At 49.7% G+C, this 20700-nt stretch overlaps 1 protein-coding gene across 2 annotated transcripts in view; it reads right to left on the reverse strand.

Moving 5' to 3' along the window:
• Positions 1-257: 257 nt before the first annotated feature.
• abcc3 (ATP-binding cassette, sub-family C (CFTR/MRP), member 3) overlaps positions 258-20700 on the reverse strand; it is a 163754-nt gene continuing 143311 nt past the window's right edge. For both annotated transcript variants that reach the window (XM_068058613.1, XM_068058612.1), the window contains exons 26-31: positions 18265-18366; positions 16587-16733; positions 15669-15827; positions 7358-7524; positions 863-1057; positions 258-724 (exon numbers count right to left, since the gene is read on the reverse strand). In XM_068058613.1, the coding sequence (XP_067914714.1) occupies positions 616-724; positions 863-1057; positions 7358-7524; positions 15669-15827; positions 16587-16733; positions 18265-18366 (879 nt within the window). In that variant the 3' untranslated portion in view covers positions 258-615. The remainder of the gene's footprint in view (positions 725-862; positions 1058-7357; positions 7525-15668; positions 15828-16586; positions 16734-18264; positions 18367-20700) is intronic.

Here is a 20700-nt window from a genome sequence, read left to right on the forward strand (position 1 = left end):
TCTCCTATCTGAAATCCCTCTCAGGTTCCCATCCCCCTGCCTAGTTTAAACCCTCCCCATTAACACTAGCAAATCTCCCAAGAGGATATTGGTCTCGGTCCAGCTAAGGTGTACCCTGTCCTCCTTGTACAGGTCCTACCTGCCCCAGAACCAGTCCAAATGCCTCAGAAATCTAAAGCGGTCCCTCCTCCACCATCTCCTCACCCACAATGGAGGTTATGGATCCCTGATTGAGTCAGGTTCATTGACGATACATGTTTAGCAAAAATCTTTTTATTGAAACAGCAAACTCCTGTATGGATCATATGTTGTCACAGCTCATACTTTATATATTTACAAAAAAGTCATACTTCTGCACTTAAATGCTTAATGTATAAATACATCAAGTACAAAAATAGAAAGAGTGTTGCTCAGTGATTTTACAAAAAAAGCTGCCATGTTTTTTTCCCCTCCTGAGTGAAAACAAATTCTCTTTGGCATTAAACTCGGAACCAGGAGCTCTGAGGCTCTGTAAATTCAGAGAAGTCACTGCATGAGGGATCTGGAAGTGTACAGGTGTAGTACGGTGCCCAGGATTTCCATTGTCTTTGCTGCAGAGGTCTGTAAGGATTTGCGTTACGCTAAACCAGCATCCTTAGCCATGCTGTAGAAGATTCCCTTCTGTGCAATGAGGTTACTAGGCGTATCAAACTCTGCTATCCTCCCCTTGTCCAGCACCAGCACCCTGTCAGAAATAAGTGTTGTTGAATTAAGATTGTTATTAAACAGGCTCTCAGGGCTCCCCATTAACTCAGTAGTCTGAGAATGGATTTAAGTGGGTATCCCGTCTCTTTCCCACCTTCTTGCTGCAGTCATTTCTTACCTGGTGTAATCCATGATTGTATTCAAGCGGTGTGCAATGGTGAGGATTGTGCAGTCATCAAACTGGGTCCTGATAGTCGACTGAATCAAGTCGTCAGTCTCCAGGTCGACAGCAGCCGTGGCTTCGTCGAGAATCAGAATTCGTGTCTTTCTAAGGAGGGCTCTTGCAAGACACACAAGCTGCCTTTGTCCCACACTGGAGAGAGACGGTAAAGGATTTAAATGCCAACAATGCACCAAACTTTAAGTTAATGAAAAAAATACTATTCCCTCATTTTGCAAGTCACTAGGTTTACCACTTTCTGTTCTCTGAAGAGTGCTCCTGAGATATTGTTCTACTCTGACCATCTTCCCCTAGCTGCCTCCAATCAAGTCCAAATGGCCATTCTTCATATCTGAGCCCAAAATGTTGGTTTGTGGGGTGGGGATCACAGCCTGACGTGAATGTGAACCAATCTACACAAGCACTTCTAGCCAGTGTTACTGGGGAAAGATCAAGCAAAGGAACCCACACTCTCCAGAGGCCTGAGACTAATTCTGTCTCAACTAACGTCCCTGAAGTCTAGACTGTGGGCAATTTATCCTGTGTCCTAACAAACACTCCCAGGACAGGTACAGCACGGGGTGAGACACAGAGTAAAGCTCTCTCTACACTGTCCCCATCGAACACTCCCAGGACAGGTACAGCACAGGATTGGCTGGGCAGTTTGGAGCACTTCCTGTGTGCAATTAGTCGAACCAGCTGCACCTGAGCAGCCTGTGGGAGCTGGAACTGGAGAGGAGACAGCAGAGTGGAGAAGGCTGCATTTACAACTTTAACTGTGCAACTGTTGTACTTTATTCAAGGACAAAGGTGACCTGCAAGTCATTTTGGAGAGGTGGGTGTTGGAGCACCAGAGAACTGTTTGTTCTTTGGACTGTTGGGGGAGGGAGGTGGCACCGGAAGATCCAGGGGTGGGGCTGCCAAATTCTATAGGGAGCCCCTCTACTTGCTCTTGTGTTTATCTTCCACCCTGCACAAAAGGGCCTCCCTCCCCACCCCAACTGTGTGGCTCGGGACGGCTGGAGTTGCCCGGCTGAAGAAAGTCCTTATACAACAACAGAAAGGGAGAGAACTGGGCAGCTCTGGCCAACCCGGGTGAAGAACCCTCCCCTAACTGGAAGTCTGAAATGTAGACTCCGCAGCAAGGTGCTGCAACCACCAATCGAACAACATCCTCGCAGCCCTTCTCTCCCATCACTCGGCCACCCATCCTCTCCTTGTCCTTTTCGGCCCTATCCTCTTCTAATCCCATCTCCCCCCATCATATTGCTTGTGTTTAAAAGTAAACTATGGGGTTGGGCGTGGCTCTTCGACCCCATGGCAAGCCCTTCTTCACCGGTGGTGGGGCCTTCACGCACGTGTGCTGCTGCATCTGCACCTGTTGCCCCGTCACAGTTTGCGCTGATAACATCGAAGCATGGGGTCAAGAGCTCTGTCCACCCCAATATGTCAATAGAGGTATGTGTGAAGGCAATGGTCGTCAGCCTTTTGGCCATTGTTGCTGCCTCAAAAACTTACGAGAAGGCAGTATTTTTCCTGAAGACCGAGCAGGCGGTGTCTTTGGCTCTGAGCAAGGGGCTCACTGTGGCAGGACCTTTCTGCCAGTGGACCCACTGGAGGCCACTGCACAATGGGTCATTCTGTCAAATGTCCCGCCCTTCATTCCTGGTGAGCTCCTCCTTCCCCCACCTGCACCATCTGGGGGAGGTAAAAACGGGGCTCACCCCAGTCCCATTTGGTCTTCGGTAGAACAGCCTCAGGCATGTGTACTCCGTCCGCCACCAGTTATTTGTGCAGCTGGCGTGGGAGGAGGTCACAGAGGGCCACTTCAATGTGGAACTCCATGGGACGGCCTACCGCGTCTTCTGGACCTTGGACAGGGCGCGGTGCCATGTCTGCAAGGGGGTGGGGCATGTTCGTAAGAACTGCCCCAACCTCCCGGCCGCAAACTCCACCTCGGAGGCCCAGGGTGGTGCTACTGCACCTCCTCCCACACCCCCCTACAGCTCCACCAGACACTGTTCAGTCGGTGCCGGAGGCTGTGGTTTTCACAGCCTCCGGTGGGGAGGAGTGTGCCCGTCCGAGTGGAAGGAAGGTGCGGTGGAAAAATAAACATAGAGTGGCCCGTCCCCTAAATACCATGGCCCAACCTGAGCCTGAACTCTGCCCAAGGCCCGCCCCTGGGGCTTCCAACTGCCCCAGGGCTGGGCTCAGGCAGAGGCCCCTGATGACATGGAGGTCTCTGTCCTAGCGGGAAAAAGAGAAGGCACCCCTCCACAGAGGTATCTCAGGGCGCTGAAATGCAGGGCCCATCTGCTGGAGGGGAGCTGTCTCCTGGTTCAGGTCCTCAGGTTTCCCCTGCCACCACCACATCAAGGCTGCAAAGTCTGGGCAGGAGCTCCCTCGCCCTTGGGATGCGGCGGGAGGGAGGGGGAGGCCCCTCTACATGCAGCCGCTCCTGTGGGAGCAAGTGGAGCCCAACTAGTGGTGGGGGAGCCTGGGGACACCTCCCATTCTGCCACTGGGTCGGGTGCCCTGAGTGAAGGGGAGGGCGAGACCCCAAAGGGTTGGCCCTCCCAGCCAAAATCCACCACCAACCAGGAGACACCCGACCCGGTTATAATTGAAAATTTTGCCCCATTTACTGGGTCTTTGGGCGCTGGCGGAGCAGGAGATGGCCTCCTCTCTCCGCCTCCAGTCTTGGCTCCGGCTGGATTTCCAGAGTCGGGAACTTCCGTCTCCCCTGGACCGCTCATTGGACTGGGGACAGAGGGGGGTCCTGGGCCGCTGGTACCCACAGGCTCCAGTTCCATTCTCGAACCCAGAGAGGACTCCTCCGCCATCGAGCCTGGGGGGTGGGATTGTAACGGAGGCGGGACCAGCTGGCGCAGCTGGGACGACGTCCGCTCCCCAGTGTGTGGTGACTGTGTCGGCCTCTGGCGGTGACGACCCAGAGGAGGACGGGGACTCAGTGTGGGGCACAGAGGATGACCTTGATTCCATCGCCAGTGAGGTGGTGGAGTCCCTCGTGCCTCCCACCGAGTCTCCTCTCATCCCCACAGCGAAACTCTGGGATTTCCTTGCGGCATGCCGTTGGTCAAGTCTGGCGCTGATCATCCAGTCCGTCCGTGCTGCTCTCAAGAAAGCGGGCAAGGGTACGGGCGTGAAGCTGATTGAGAGACGCCGAACTAATGCGTTCCTCAATGGGTTGCTGGGGGAGTGGAAGGCCAGGTGCACTTCCGCTCCTTCCTCACAATGAGGTGTTGGTGACTGTTTTTTTTTAAGTACCTTTGACCTGAAGATAACCATAGCCAGCCTCAACATCAACGGCAACAGGGGGTCTCACCGCAGATTTCACAATCTCTCAGTCCTCAGGGAAGGGAGATATGCGGTGAGCTTTCTACAGGAAACTCATACCGTTCCAGGAGACTAAGCCATCTGGCTCCTGGAGTGGCAGGGTGGGGTCTACATGAGTCACCTCACCTCTATTTCTAGTGGGGTAGATATCTTGTTGGCCCTGACTTTTCAGCTGGAGATCTTGGGGGTCAAGGAGCTAGCGCCGGCCACTTGCTCCACCTCGCCGTTCGCCTGGATAGCGTGCCACTCCACTTTGTGAACGTGTACGCGCCCAGGCCCGGCGCATTGCAAGCGTGCTTCTTTGAAGAAGTGTCCGCTCTCTTGAGCTCCATCGATAGCGGCGAGTGCATCATCCTCGGGGGGGATTTTAACTGCACCCTCGAGGTGGGGGATCGCTCCGGTCCCCAGCGCGGCCAAGCGTCAGTGGAGAAGTTGAGGGGACTGATCAGCTCCTCAATTTGGTGGACGTCTGGCGGAATCTCCATCCCAACTCCAGCGCCTTCACGTGGAGGTCTGGAGGAGGAGGGTCCCTAATCAACCGCCTCTACTTTTCGCAGGTGTGCGTCTCCCGCGTCTCCACGTGGCTGGTGCCGTGCTCGGACCACCACCGGTGTGGGCAGAGTTCGCTCCGCACGTGGGCGGGGTCCGCGTGCTGGCACTTTAACAACCGACTGCTGGAAGATGAGCGATTCTGGGACTTGTTCCGTCAATTCTGGGCCGACTGGAGAAGGAAGTGGGGGGGGTTTGCCCTCCTTGAGGCTATGGTGGGATGTGGGCAAGACTCACAAGTCTTCTGTCAGGAGTACGCGAAGGGGTTGACCAAAAGGCGGGAAGCCGAGATCGGGCACCTAGAGAGGGAGGTGCTCGACTTGGAGTCGCGCCTCGATCATGTCGTCACGGACCCGGCCCTGTGGCAGGCGTACAAAAAGGGCGCGCTGAGGGACCTGCAGCTCATAGGGTCCCGAGGCGTGTACGTGAGTTCGCGGATCCAGATACTGGAAGATTTGGAACGCACCTCATCCTCCTCCTACTCGCTGGAAAAATGGCGGGGGGTCCGTAAGCAGCTTGTTGAGCTGTTGGTCGACGACGGATCCTCCATCATGGATCCAGAGGGAATGGGCCTCCTGGTCCGTACTTATTACAGTGCATTCTCTCTGGATCCGTCCAGCGAGAACGTGCGCAGAGTTTTGTGGGAGCACATGCTGCAGGTCAGCCCGGCGTCCTCCACCAGCTCTTGAGCTGCAAATCTCCAGGGCTGGATGGGTTGACCGTGGAGTTCCTCAGGGCGTCCTGGGGGACGATTACGCGCAGGTCCTGGGGAAAAGCCTGGCGACCGGGGAGATGCCCCTCTCGTGACGCAGGGCGGTCATCGTCCTGCTGCCGAAGAGGGGCGATCTCCGCCTGCTTAAAAATTCCGGTCTCCCTCCTCAGCACTGATTATAAGATCTTTGCCCGGGCTATGTCTACCCGCCTGGGCTCCGTCCTGGCCCACATAATCCACCCCTAGTCCTCCACGGTCCTGGGCCTGTCTATCCAGGACAACATCCACCTGGTCCGGGACATGATCCATCTTTCCCAGAGGACTGGTCGCCTTTCTCTCCCTCGATCAGGAGAAGGCATTCGACAGGGTGGATCATAAATACCTTTTCGGGACTCCGTGCACTTTCTGACTCAGGCCTCACGTTGTCGCTCAGGTCTGACTTTTTTACGCCGCTCTCCATACTCTCCACTTCCTCGCCCTCGCCAGCCGGCAGGACACACCCTGGTGGTCCGTGTTGCCATCTGGCGGCGAGGGGAAACCCCGATGGAGGTCTCTCTACGCAGGAGTCCTCCCCCTTTGCATTGGGGACCTGGGGTGGAGGGTGCTGCACAGGGCAGTCCCGTGCAATACTTTTAAGTAGGTTCAATGATTCCCCGGCCGCCTGGACGAGGCAGCGTTCCACGTATATATGGAGTGTGCGAAGTTGCATTCCCTGTTTAAGTATTTGAAGGGGCTGCCCCTCGAGTTTTGGCTGCTCTTCAGCCACACCCTCCTGATCTTTGGGCACCCGGTACGGAGGGGCGTGGGCCGGGAGGAGGATCTCCTCGTCGGTCTGCTCCTGGGCCTGGCCAAGGTGGCAATTCACAGGTCCAGGCTGGGGGGGGGGGGGGTGGGATCCATCCTCCCTGATTGCCTGCCCCTCTTCCGAGGTTGTGTTCGCGCCCAGGTGTTCCTGGAGAAGGAGCATGCAGGGTCCACCGGTACGCTTGAGGCCTTCCACGACCGGTGGGCACCGCAGGGACTGGAGTGCATTGTCGATGCTGAAAATGCTATTTTAATTTGAGTTTTTGTTTTATTTGATTTTAATAATGTTATTTATTTAAAATGTATATAAAGGGGGCCTATGGAATAAAGGCCCCCTGCAGCTAAATAAAAGGGGCCTGAGGTAAAAAGGCCACCTGATATTAAAAAAATGAATTAAATTTCTTTTGTGTTTATTCTTGGGATGTGGGCGTCATTGGTAAAGTCAGTATTTATTGCCCTTGAATACAGCTGAGTGGTTTGCTCAACCTTTTCAGTGGGCAGTTAGGAGTCAACCACATGTCTGCCAGGTAAGGACAGCAGATTTTCTCCCTTGATGGACATTCGTGAACCAGATGGGTTTTTATGAGACATTCTGGTAGTTTCATAGCACTAATACTGATCCTAGCTTTTATTCCAGATTTTACTGATCAACTAAATTTAAATTTCCCCCCCACCCCACCCATCAGACTAATGTGAACAAACCCTTTCAGCAGATTAATGAAGCAGGGATGGTTGAGCTGCAGGAATGAGTTGCTTATCTGGAGCTGCTGCTGTGTGGAGCCTGTTGTTCATTTGTAATAAAGCTGAACAGCCTGGGCTGAAAGGGACCGTCACCCTGAGAGGAGGCTGAAAATGTCCTGAAACCCTGCTGCTTGCTGACAGTCACATGTGGAACAGCAGCTGAATGATGGCCATTCCTTAACTGGGCTTTTGGGGGCAGTGGTGAGGGAGAGTGAGCATGTTTAGCCATTGGCACCACTACATCTCACCAAATCACTGCGAACAAAGTTTATCCCTACGGCTCCATTTACCTGAGGTTCTCTCCTCCTTCGGAACACTCGTGCTCTAGCCTAGCCGGCAGACCGTGGACAAAGCGTTTCAGGTGGGACAGTTCCAAAGCCTTCCATACTTCTTCATCTGAGTATTGATTGAAGGGGTCGAGATTCATCCTTAATGTGCCAGAGAACAGCACAGGGTCCTTTAATGGACAAATCAGAAGCAATTAGTAATGGTGGGGGGTAAAGGGATGCCAAGGCAAGGAACAGATGAGTGAGCAGTAATGTCATGGATTGTGAAAGCAAGGGATCTGTTCTGACAGTGCAGCTTTCGTGCTGCTGTTCGTGGGGGAGTATCTCGTGTGCTGTGTAAATAGGAAGGGCAGTGAGGTTGCAGCTACCATCTGGTGGCCAGATTCAGGACTACACTGACCATTGGGCTGAATCGTTGGGAAGCTGAGGTAGTTCTTTTCCCAAAAATATACTTTATTCATAAAAATCTGTAAAATAAAATACATTACAAAACAGTTCAAAACAGGTTGACATTCCAAAAAGTGCAAAAGTCGTCAGTTTTCTTCAATACAGGAGTGAGTTGCCTCACAACCCTTCCATTTCATTTTACATGCCATGTACATTTTGCAGCAAATCCATATTTGGTGCATACAGCCCGAGGGGTTTCCCATGGGTCCAGCCCCTCAGTTCATTTTGGCAGGAGGACCTTACACTGTGGTCTTTCCCCATTGAACCTTTGCTGCAGCTGCCCCAAGCTTTAGTGCGTCCCTCAGCAAGTAGTCCTGGACCTTGGAATGTGCCAGTCTGCAACACGCGGTCGTGGACAACTCTTTGCGCTGGAAGACCAGCAAGTTTCGGGCAGACCAAAGAGCATCTTTCACCGAATTAATAGTCCTTCAGCAGCAGTTGATGTTTGTCTCGGTGTGCGTCCCTGGGAACAGCCCGTAGAGCACAGACTCCTGTGTTACAGAGCTGCTTGGGATGAACCTCGACAAAAACCACTGCATCTCTTTCCACACCTGCTTTGCAAAGGCACATTCCAGAAGGAGGTGGGCAACCGTCTCTTCCCCACCACAGCCACCTTGATGGCAGCGTGCGGAGGGGGTGAGACTCCGGGGGTGCAGGAAGGATCTGACGGGGATTTTGGCAGTGATGGATTGGTGGTCAAAGGTGTTTTCCCACAGAAACTTTTCCACGAAGGATAGGTGGTACGGCACGATCCATCTGGATGGAGCATTCCACGGCAATGTGACCAGAAACATCCTTCACAACACCGGGGACAGATAGAACCTCAGCACATAGTGACACTTGGTGTTTATGTACTGGGGATCTACACAGAGCTTGATGCAGTCGCACACTAAGAAAGTCATCAGGATGAGGGCGATGTTAGGTACGTTTTTCCCACCTTTATCCAGAGGTTTGAACATAGTGTCTCTCCGGACACGGTCCATTTTGGATCTCCAGATAAAGCGGAAAATGGCTCGGGTGACCGTCACAGTGCAGGAGTGGGGTATGGGCCAGACCTGCGCCACGTACAGTAACATGAGCGCCTCGTACCTGATGACCAGGTTCTTACCCACAATGGAGAGAGATCGCTGCTCCCACATGTTCAGTTTATGGTGTACCCTGGCTACTCGCTCCTTCCAGGTTTTGGCACACACCCCGGCCCTTCCGAACCATATCTCCAGCACCTTCAGGTAGTCAGACCTGACAGTGAAGGGGACAAAGGATCGGTCGGCCCATTTCCAAAGAACATGGCCTCACTCTTGCCGTGGTTGACTTTGGTTCCAGAGGTCAGTTCGAACTGGTCACAGATACTCATCAGTCTGCGAACAGACAGCAGTTCCGAGCAGAAGACAGCGACGTCATCCATGTACAGGGAGGCTTTTACCCGAGTGCCTCCACTGCCTGGGATTGTCACTCCTCTTATGCCCACATCCTTCCTAATGGACTCAGCAAAAGGTTCGATACAGCAAACAAACAAGACAGGGGAGAGAGGACAGCCCTGTCTGACTCCAGATTGGATCGGGAAACTTTCTGATTCCCGCCCATTGATTGAGACTGCGCTACTGATGTTTGTGTAGAGCAGTTTGATCCAATTGCAGATTCCCTCCCCAAACCCCATTTTGGAAAGCACGTCCATCATGTAGGTGTGCGATATCCTGTCAAAAGCCTTCTCCTGGTCCAGGCTGATGAGGCAGGTGTCCACCCTCCTGTCCCGTACATAGGCGATCGTATCCCTGAGTAGCGGGAGACTACCAGAGATCTTCCTGCTGTGTACAGTGCAGGTCTGATCAGGGTGAATCACCAACTCCAGAGCAGACTTAACTCGACTGGCGATGACTTTGGACAGAATCTTGTAGTCTACATTAAGCAGTGAGATAGGCCAATTTCTGATTTCCGCCCTCTTCCCCTTCCGTTTGTAGATGAGGGTGATGATGCCTTTCCTCATGGATTCTGACATGCTGCCGACCAGGGGCATACTCTCGTATACTTCCTGCAGGTCTGGGCCAATCTAGTCCCACAGGACTGAATACAACTCAACCGGTAAGCCGTTGCTTCTGGGAGTTTTACTCGTCTTGAAGGACCCGATGGCATTTGTCAGCTCGTCCAGAGTTAGCGGTTTGTCCAGTCTCTCCCTCATGCTGTCATATAAGACCTCTGTGATAGATGACAGGAAGGACTGGGAAGTCGTGCTGTCCGTGGGCTTCACACAGAAAATAGGAGCAGGAGTAGGCCCTTCGAGCCTGCTCCGCCCACCATTCATTATGATCATGGCTGATCATCCAACTCAATAACCTTTTCCCACTTTCCCCCCATATCCTTTGACCCCTTTCATCCCAAGAGCTATATCTAACACCTTCTTGAAAACATACAATGTTTTGGCCTCAACTGCTTTCTGTGGTAGCGAATTCCACAGGCTCACCACTCTCTGGGTGAAATAATTTCTCCTCATCTCAGTCCTGAAAGGTTTACCCCGTATCCTTAGACTATGACCCCTGGTTCTGGACTCCCCCACCATTGGGAACATCCCTCCTGCATCTGCCCTGTCAAGTGCTGTTAGAATTTTATAGGTTTCTATGAGATCCCCCCTCACTCTTCTGAACTCCAGCGAATATAATCCTAACCGACTCAATCTCTCCTCATACATCAGTCCCACCATCCCAGGAATCAGTCTGGTAAACCTTCGCTGCACTCCCTCCATAGCAAGAACATCCTTCCTCAGATAAGGAGACCAAAACTGCACACAATATTCCAGCTGTGGTCTCACCAAGGCCCTGTATAATTGCAGCAAGACATCCCTGCTCCTGTACTCGAATCCTCTCGCTATGAAGGCCAACATACCATTCGCCTTTTTTACCGCCTGTTGCACCTGCATGCTTACCTTCAGCGACTGGTGTATGAGAACACCCAGGTCTCGTTGCATATTTCCCTCTCTCAGTTTATAGCCGTTCAGATAATAATCTGCCTTCCTGTTTTTGCTACCAAAGTGGATAACCTCACATTTATCCACATTATACTGCATCTGCCATGCATTTGCCCGCTCACTCAACTTGTCCAAATCACCCTGAAGCCTCTCTGCATCCTCCTCACAACTCACCCTCCCACCCCCAACCAATTTTCTATCCATCGCAATACACTCCCCCCAATCCCATGCGCTTTAATTTTACATGCTAATCTCTGATGTGGCACTTTGTTGAAAGCCTTCTGAAAGTCCAAATAAACCACATCCACTGGCTCCCCCTCATCAACTCTACTAGTTACATCCTCAAAGAATTCTAGTAGATTTGTCAAGCATGATTTCCCTTTCATAAATCCATGCTGACTCCGTCCGATTCTACCACTGTTCTCCAAGTCTTCTGCTATAAACTCTTTTATAATGGACTCTAGAATTTTCCCCACTACCGACGTCAGGCTGACTGGTCTATAATTCCCGGTTTTCTCTCTACCTCCCTTTTTAAATCGTGGGGTTACATTTGCTACCCTCCAATCTGTAGGAACTGTTCCAGAGTCTACAGAATCTTGGAAGATGACCACCAATGCATCCACTATTTCTAGGGCCACTTCCTTAAGTACCCTGGGATGTAGATTATCAGGCCCTGGGGATTTATCGGCCTTCAATCCCATCAATTTCCCCAACACCATTTCTCTACTAATATTGATTTCTTTCAGTTCCTCCCTCTCACTAAGCCCTGTGTTCCCCAACATTTCTGGTATGATATTTATGTCCTCCTTTGTGAAGACAGAACCAAAGTATGCATTTAGTTGGTCAGCCATTTCTTTGTTCCCCATAATAAATTCCCCTGTTTCTGACTGTAAGGGACCTACATTTGTCTTCACCAATCTTTTTCTCTTCACATACCTATAGAAACTTTTAGTCAGTTTTTATGTTCCCCACAAGCTTATACTCTCCAACTCTATTTTCCCCTTCTTAAATCAATCCCTTGGTCCTCCTTTGCTGAATTCTAAACTGCTCCCAATCCTCAGGTCTGTTGTTTTTTCTGGTGAATTTGTATGCCTGTTCCTTGGATCTAATGCTATCTCTAATTTCCCTTGTAAGCCATGGTTTGGCTACCTTTGCCGTTTTACTTTTGTGCCAGACAGGAATAAACAATTGTTGCAGTTCATCCATGTGCTCTTTGAATGTTTGCCATTGCCTATCCACCATCATCCCTTTAAGTAACGTTTCCCAATCCGTCATAGCCAACTTGAACCACATACCTTTTATTAGGATTCAGGACCCTAGTCTCAGAATCAACTACATCACTCTCCATCTTGATGAAGAATTCTATCATATTATGGTCGCTCATCCCCAAGGGGTCTCGCACACCTAGATTGTCAATTATTCCTCTCTCGTTACACAATACCCAGTCTAGGATTGCCTGTTCTCTAGTTGGTTCCTCAACGTATTGGTCCAGAAAACCAACTCGTATACACTCCATGAATTCTTCCTCTTCAGTATTGTGACTAATTTGATTTGCCCAACCTATATGCAGATTAAAAAGACACCCATAATTACAGATGTTCCTTTATCGCATGCGTCTCTTATTTCCTGTTTAATGCCATTCCCACTAGTCTGGGGGTCTATATACAACCCTCACTAAATGTTTTTGCCCTTTGTGTTTCTCAGCTCTACTCATATAGATTCCACATCGTCAGAGCCAATATCCTTCCTCACTATTGCGTTAATTTCCTCTTTAACCAGCAATGCAACTCCACCGCCTTTTGCTTTTTGTCTGTCCTTCCTAAATACTGAATATCCCTGGATGTTCATTTCCCATCCCTGGTCACCTTGCAGCCATGTCTCTGTAATCCCGACTATATCATACCCGTTTACATCTATTTCCGCAATTAATTCATTCACTTTATTGCGAATGCTCTGCACGTTAAGGCACAAAGCCTTAAGGCTTGTCTTTTTAACATTACTTGTCCCTTCCCACTATTTTTCACTGTGGCCCTGTTTGATTCTGGTCTTTGATTTCTCTGCCGATCACTTTTCTTATTCCCCTTACTGTCTTTTGTTCTTGTCTTTGATTCCCCACTCCTCTGACTCCTTGCAAAGGTTCCCATCCCCCTGCCATTTTAGTTTAAACCCTCCCCAACCACTCTGGCAAATAGTTCCCCTAGGACATCCTGCCCAGGTGTAACCCGTCCAGTTTGTACTGGTCCCACCTCCCCCAGAACCCAATGTCCCAGGAATCTAAAACCCTCCCCCTCACACCATCTCTTCAGCCATGTATTCATCCGATATATCCTGCTATTTCTACTCTGACTAGCACGTCATGCAGCCCAGCATAAAAGGATTTGCTGATCCGTAGTATTGTCGGACTGCGAAGACGTTACTGAGCCATCCTCTTCCTTCAGGCTGCTGATAACAGAGCTCTCTCTGTGTACCTTTTGGAAGAAGAAACACAAGCACATCTCATCCTGCTCAATGGAGCGGACTCTGGACTGGAAGATGATCTTGGAGGCCTCCGTGGCAAACAGCGAGGTCTGCTGGCTCTTCACCTCTTGGAGATCCTCCTCAACCGGAGCAGATTTTGCATTCTTTTCTGGAGTCGGGACATTTCTCTCTGTCTCTCTCTCAACCTCTGAATACCTTTGAAGATAAAGAGCCTCTTGATGTTCTCCTTGATCGCCTCCCACCAGTGAACTGGAGACTCGAAGAGGGGTTTCATGGTTCTCCAACCTTTGTAATCCCTTTTGAGTTCTCTGGGGTTAGCAGTGTAGCATTGAGCTTCCATATCCCCCTGCCAACCCGCTGGTCATCCTGTCAATGACAGTCGGCCAGTAAGAGGCAATGGTCAGAGAAGAACACCAGCTTAATGTCGGTGGATCTGACTGTGAAAGCACAGGACACAAACAGGAAGTCAATCCTGGAACGGGCAGACCCGAAAGTCTTGACCATTTGTATCTACGCTGCGCTCCATCTGCAGGTTTCCTGAAGACGTTGTGCAGTTTGGCATCTTTTACTGTTTCCATTAGGAATCTGGACATAACGTCCAGTTTGCTGTTGTCACTACTGGATCGTCCAGCCGCATTGATGATGCAGTCGAAGTCACCACCTAGGATGACCGGCCTGGACGTCGCCAGCAGCAGTGGGAGCTGCTGGAAGACGGTCAGCCGCTCGCTGCATTGAAACAGGGCGTACACGTTGATCAACCGGAGCAGAGCGTTGTTGTACATTACATCTGCTACGAGGATGTGGTCGCCCACCACCTCCTTAAGTTCGGAGATGATGAGGTTGCCTCCCCGCAGCAGAATACCCAGGCCAGAGGAACAGGAATCATTTCCCCCTGACCAGATCGATGGCCCGTGGGACCACCATCTCAACCATTGCCTGTAGGTGCTGAGGTGTGGTATTCCAGACTCTTGCAGAAACAGCAGGTTAGCTTTGATCTTGGTGAGGTAATCCAAGTTTGAAACATATCACTTTGTAGATTTAATGCTGTGCACCTTAATTGAAGTAATCTTTATACCCATTTTAAAGTTAGATGTCGCTTCCCACACCAGTTGTCCTCTGAAGACAAGTTCAGACAGTTCAGATCCCAGCGAAAAGGCAACTCTCCACTCTGACTCGCTAGGGGATAGGGATGTTGCTCTTTGACATTTAAGATGCATCTTCCAAATTAAATGGACATTTTTCCCCCGTTGGCTTTAACAACCCTTTAGACGATGGTCAAGACTGGATGACACTTCAAGTGACAGGTCAAAGGTTAGCACTGGTAGCTGATTATAAAAAGTCCTGTCCTTGGAATTTTTCTTTACCATACTGAGGTGCCATCTGGGAATGAGTTGGAATGGGGCATTGGCAATGTGATTCCCTAACCCTAGTTATTTCTCGTTTGTTTGCTTTGGTCTGTGTGACTCCTTTTCCTGGCTGAGGAACACCTGCTTTCATCGGTGCTGCTCTGACCAGTCACTGAGAGCTGCCCAATGAGGAAGAGGGCAGGGTGGCTCAGCAGATAACACACTTGCCAGTCAATCATAAAATTGTGGGTTTAAGCCCCACTCCAGAGACCTGATCACAAAATGCAGGCTGACACTCCCAGAGGGCAGCGCTGAGGGAGTGCTGCATTGTCGGAAGGTCAGTCGGAAGGTCAGAAGCATAGTTGGAGGGGCAGCACTGAGTGAGTGGCACTGTTGGAGGGGCAGCGCTGAGGGAGCGCTGCACTGTAGGAGGGGCAGCGCTGAGGGTACTGTCGAAGGGACAACACGGCAGTCTTTCATCTGCTGTGTTACACAGAATCCAAGTTTACCAATTCTGGTGGATGTTAAAGATACCACAATGATTTTAGAAGAAGGCAAGACTGTTCTCCTGATGTCCTGGTCATCTTTCTTCCCTAAAGATTAGCCATCCTGTTTGTGGGAGCTTTCTGTGCACAGAATAGGCAAATGCAGCAGCAGCTACGTAGAATGTTTTAGATTTAGATTTAGAGATATAGCACTGAAACAGGCCCTTCGGCCCACCGAGTCTGTGCCGACCATTAACCACCCATTTATACTAATCCTACACTAATCCCATATTCCTACCACATCCCCACCTGTCCCTATATTCCCCTACCACCTACCTATACTAGGGGCAATTTATAATGGCCAATTTACCTATCAACCTGCAAGTCTTTTGGCGGTGGGAGGAAACCGGAGCACCCGGAGGAGGAAACCCACGCAGACACAGGGAGAACTTGCAAACTCCACACAGGCAGTACCCAGAATTGAACCCGGGTCGCTGGAGCTGTGAGGCTGCTAACCACTGCGCCGCCCTAAAGTGCTGACGTTATAGAGTAAATCACCACATGCAGCAGCAGAGAATTGGTCTGATGCTGGTGCTTACCTGAGGAATGATGGTGAGTTTTGATCGGAGATCGTGAAGCCCAACATTTGCGATCTTCACCCCATCGATGATGATCTCTCCTTGCGCTGCTTCTAAGATTCTGAAGAGGCAGAGAGTCATCGAGGATTTGCCAGCTCCTGTCCGCCCGACAATACCAACCTACACCACACAGTGACAGTTAGCAGCACTGGTACGGCTAGAGAGTGTGCGCAGTTCCAACCTGCTACATGCACTCTTTCATTAACCAGTCATATGCAGATAGTCCTCACACCCTCCTGACAACCAGACATCTGGCCTTGCCCCACATTCGGTCTCAGCCTTCAACAACTTAACCAAACTCAGTCAAATCTTTATCTTTGCTGCCTTATCCTGCCAGCTCACCGGCCCATTTGCTAAAAGACATTTTCATCTCCTTTTAGTTTGATTCTAGGTCCAGCACACTGCTGTTGAGAAATCCATTTCCAGCTCCTCAATTCTGTCGAAGCTCTTCCCTATCAATAGGATCTTACAGCACAGAAGACCATTCAGCCCATCGTGCCTGTGCTGACTCAGCTATCCAGTTAGTCCCATTCCTTTCCCCACCCCCCACTCTTACCCCATAGCTCTGTAAATTTTTCCTTCAAGTGTTTATCCAATTCCCTTTTGAAGGTTGGAATTCATCTTTACCACCCTTCCAGACAGTGCATCCAGATGATAACTCACTCAACTTTTCTCTACCATAAACTCTCCTCAGCTTCCCCTCTGGTTCTTTTGCCAATTACCTTAAATCTGTGTTCCCTGCTTACCGACCCTTCTGCCCGACTCCAGCCACTGCATTGCTGTATCTGTCCATCCAATCAGATCACCAAGATTCTGGTACCTCCCTCACCCCCAATGCAAATGGTATTTTGTTGAATCTGGATGGTTTCTTTCACCCACCTTTTCTCCACCCTGCACACTCAGATGGAGGTCCTTGAGCACCAAGTCTAGCCCCTCCCGGTACCGCACGCTGTATCCAACGAACTCCACGTTCCCCACCTCCGGCCAAGACTCAGGAGGACGACTGTTCTCGATCACCCAGGGAGCCTGCGATTAAACCAATTGTCAGTGAATATTCGAGCGAACATTGTGTCTTGACTTGGCACTAGTCACATTTCATGTTTCGTCCATGGTGAGTTGATGGGGGAAGGGGAGGTTAACGCACCGAGCTAATGTTTATCAGGATTCCAGTCTACACCTCATTATCCCGTGTACGGTGTTTCCCATTCACATGTGAAGCTGCATAGTCTAATTCTCAACAGTACTAACTTAACTCCTGACAAAAGATTTTGAAGGGCTTCTAATGAGGGTCTTGAACACTGCTCTCTGGTGTGGTGCTAACAGCTCGGAGGCCCAGGTTAATTCCTTGGGGCCATGGGTTCAAATCCTACCACTGCAGTTGGTGGAATTTAAATGCAATTAATCAATCAATTCAATTAATTGATAAAGATCTGGAATTGAAAGCTAGTCTCAGTAATGGTGCCATGAAACTATCAATTGTCATAAAAACCCATCTGGTTCATTAAAGTCCTTCAGGGAAGGAAATCTGCCGCCCTTACCCAGTCTAACCTACATGCGACTCCAGACCCACAGCAACGTGGTTGACTCTTAAATGCCCTCTGAAATGGCCAGCAAGCCCCTCAGTTGTATCAAATCACGACAGAAAAGTCAATAGACTGCAGCAGTTCAAGAAGGTCGCTCACCACCACCTTCTCAAGGGCAATTAGGGATGGGCAATAAATGCTGGCAGATCCCATGAAAGAATTTAAAAAACACCATTGGTTCAAACATGGACAAAAGAGCTGAACTCAAGAGGTGAGGTGAGAGTGACTGCCCTTGACATCAAGGCAGCATTTGACCGAGTATGGCATCAAGGAGCCCGAGCAAAACTGAAGTCAGTGGGAATCGGGTGAAAATCTCCGCTGGTTGCAGTCAGACCTAGCACAAAGGAAGATGATTGTGGCTGTTGGAGGCTGATCCTCCTATGCTCAGGCAGTAGGAGTTCCTCAGGGTAGTGTCCTCGGCCCAACCACATCTTCAGCTGCTTCATCAATGGGGATGTTCGCTGATGATTGTACGATGTTCAGCACCATCTGTGACTCCTCAGACACAAGCAGTCTGTGTCCATATGCAGCAAGACCTGGACAACATCCAGGCTTGGGCTGATAAGTGGCAAGTAACATTCGTGCCACACAAGTGCCAGGTAATGACCATCTCCAACAAGAGAGAATCTAACCATCTCCCCTTGACATTCAATGGCATTACCATCATTGAATCCCCCACCATCAACATCCTGGGGTTTACCATTGACCAGAAACTGAATTGGACCAGCCACATAAATACAAGACTGGGAATTCTGTGCTGAGTAACTCTCCTCTTGACTCCCCAAAGCCTGTCCACCATCTACAAGGCATAAGTCAGGAGTGTGATGGAATACTCTTCACTTACCTGGATGGGTGCAGCTCCAACAACACTCAGAAAGCTTGACACCAAAGCAGTTGCTTGATTGGCACCCAACCCCGGGTCTCCAAACCACTCCCCTCCCCCACCAAAGCTTAGAACTCCATACGTCACGTACCTCAGTTTCAGTTTCTGAATATTCTTTTACTCTTTCCACTGCCACAATATTAGATTCCAGGTCAGAGGTCATCCTCACCATCCAGTTTAAGGACATGGTGACCTGTGTGATCAGAGAGAATGTTGTGTTTGTGTTATTCCAAAACCAGCTTCCTAACTCAGCAATCCCTGGATCCCTGGTGGAAAGCAGCAAATCATGCCTGCTCCTTCAGTTCACCCAGCTTGTAACTCACTGGTGTTAGGAAAAGCCCCATGAGATTGGTGTGATAATGAACTGTGCAGATTGTGGAAATATCAGCTTTAATCTCAGGTCTGGGTGAGTTCACTGATGTCGATGATTTAGAAGCTAAGATGATTTGAACAAAGTTTTCAAGATATTAAGAGAAACATTTAGAGAGACATTATTTCCGCTAGTTAGGGAGTCTAGTACTGGGCGGCAGTTTAAAAATTAGAGCCAGACCTTTCAGCAGTGAAATTAGGGAACACTTCACACAAGGATCATGCCTCACAAGCCTTATTGAATTCTTTGAAGATGTGACAAAACACATTGATGGAGGAAGAGCAGTGGATGTGGTGTATATGGATTTTAGCAAGGCGTTTGACAAGGTTCCCCATGGTAGGCTCATTCAGAAAGTAAGGAGGCATGGGATACAGGGAAAGTTGGCTGTCTGGATACAGAATTGGCTGGTGCATAGAAGACAGAGGGTGGTAGTAGATGGAAAGTATTCAGTCTGGAGCTCGGTGACCAGTGGTGTTCCGCAGGGATCTGTTCTGGGACCGCTGCTCTTTGTGATTTTTATAAATGACTTGGATGAGGAAGTGGAAGGCTGGGTTAGCGGGTTAGCAAGTTTGCCGATGACACGAAGGTTGCTGGAGTTGTGGATAGTGTGGAAGGCTGTTGTAGGTTGCAACGGGACATTGACAGGATGCAGAGCTGGGCTGAGAAGTGGCAGATGGAGTTCAACCTGGAAAAGTGTGAAGTGATTCATTTTGGAAGGTCGAATTTGAATGCAGAATACAGGCTTAAAGACAGGATTCTTGGTAGTGTGGAGGAACAGAGGGGTCTTGGGGTCCATGTCCATAGATCACTCAAAGTTGCCACCCAAGTTGATAGGGTTGTTAAGAAGGCGTATGGTGTGTTGGCTTTCATTAACAGGGGAATTGAGTTTAAAAGCCGCGAGGTTATGCTGCAGCTCTATAAAGCCCTGGTTAGACCACACTTGGAATATTGTGTTCAGTTCTGGTCGCCTCATTATAGGAAGGATGTGGAAGCTTTAGAGAGAGTGCAGAGGAGATTTACCAGGATGCTGCCTGGACTGGAGGGCATGTCTTACAAAGAAAGGTTGAGGGAGCTAGGGCTTTTCTCATTGGAGCGAAGAAGGATGAGAGGTGACTTGACAGAGGGGTACAAGATGATGAGAGGCATAGGTAGAGTGGATAGTCAGAGACTTTTTCCCGGGTGGAAAGGGCTATCACCAGGGGGCATAATTTTGAGGAAGATTTCGGGGAGATGTCAGAGGTAGGTTCTTTACACAGAGAGTGTGGGTGCGTGGAATGTACTGCCAGCGGTGGTAGTAGAAGCAGATACATTAGGGACATTTAAGCGATTCTTGGATAGGTACATGGATGATAGTAGTATGAAGGGTATGTAGGTAGTTTGATCTTAGAGTAGGTTAAAGGTTCGGCACAACATCGTGGGCCGAAGGGCCTGTACTGTTCTATGTTCTAAGGGGTGGTAGGAGTTTGGAACTCTCTTCCACAATCAGCTGGATCCACTGTAAATCTTAAGTCGGAGATTTTATGGATTTTTGTTAACCAAAAGTATTAAAGGATATGGGGCAAAGGCAGGTATAAGGAGTTAGCTCACAGATCACTCATGATTTAATTGAATGGTGGAACAAGATCGATGGGCTGAATAGCCTCCTGTTCCAATGTTCTCTCTTGAATCATGTCGTGGGATCTTTTCCATTCAGCTGAGTGTGCAGATGGTGCCTCAGTTTAACTTCTCAGCTGAAAGACAGCACCTCGGACAAATCCCCCAGAAGAGCAGGGGAGTTTTTTCAGTGATAATAAAAACAAGAAATGCTGGAACCACTCAGCAGGTCTGGCAGCATCTGTGGAAAGAGAAGCAGAGTTAACGTTTCGGGTCAGTGACCCTTCTTCGGAACTGACAAATATTAGAAATGTCACAGGTTATAAGCAAGTGAGGCAGGGGTGGGGCAAGAGATAACAAAGGCGAAGGTGTAGATTGGACAAGGCCACATAGCTGACCAAAAGGTCATGGAGCAAAGGCAAACAATATGCTAATGGTGTGTTGAAAGACAAAGCATTCGTACAGATAGGGTGTTAACGGACTGAAGATTGAACAGCAGCAAGTACAAACATGAAAACAAAAGTGGGGAAGCAAACTGAACAAACTATGAAATGAAATAAACAT

The sequence above is a fragment of the Heterodontus francisci genome, chromosome 26, assembly GCF_036365525.1.
Source record: "Heterodontus francisci isolate sHetFra1 chromosome 26, sHetFra1.hap1, whole genome shotgun sequence".
NCBI lineage: Eukaryota > Metazoa > Chordata > Chondrichthyes > Heterodontiformes > Heterodontidae > Heterodontus > Heterodontus francisci.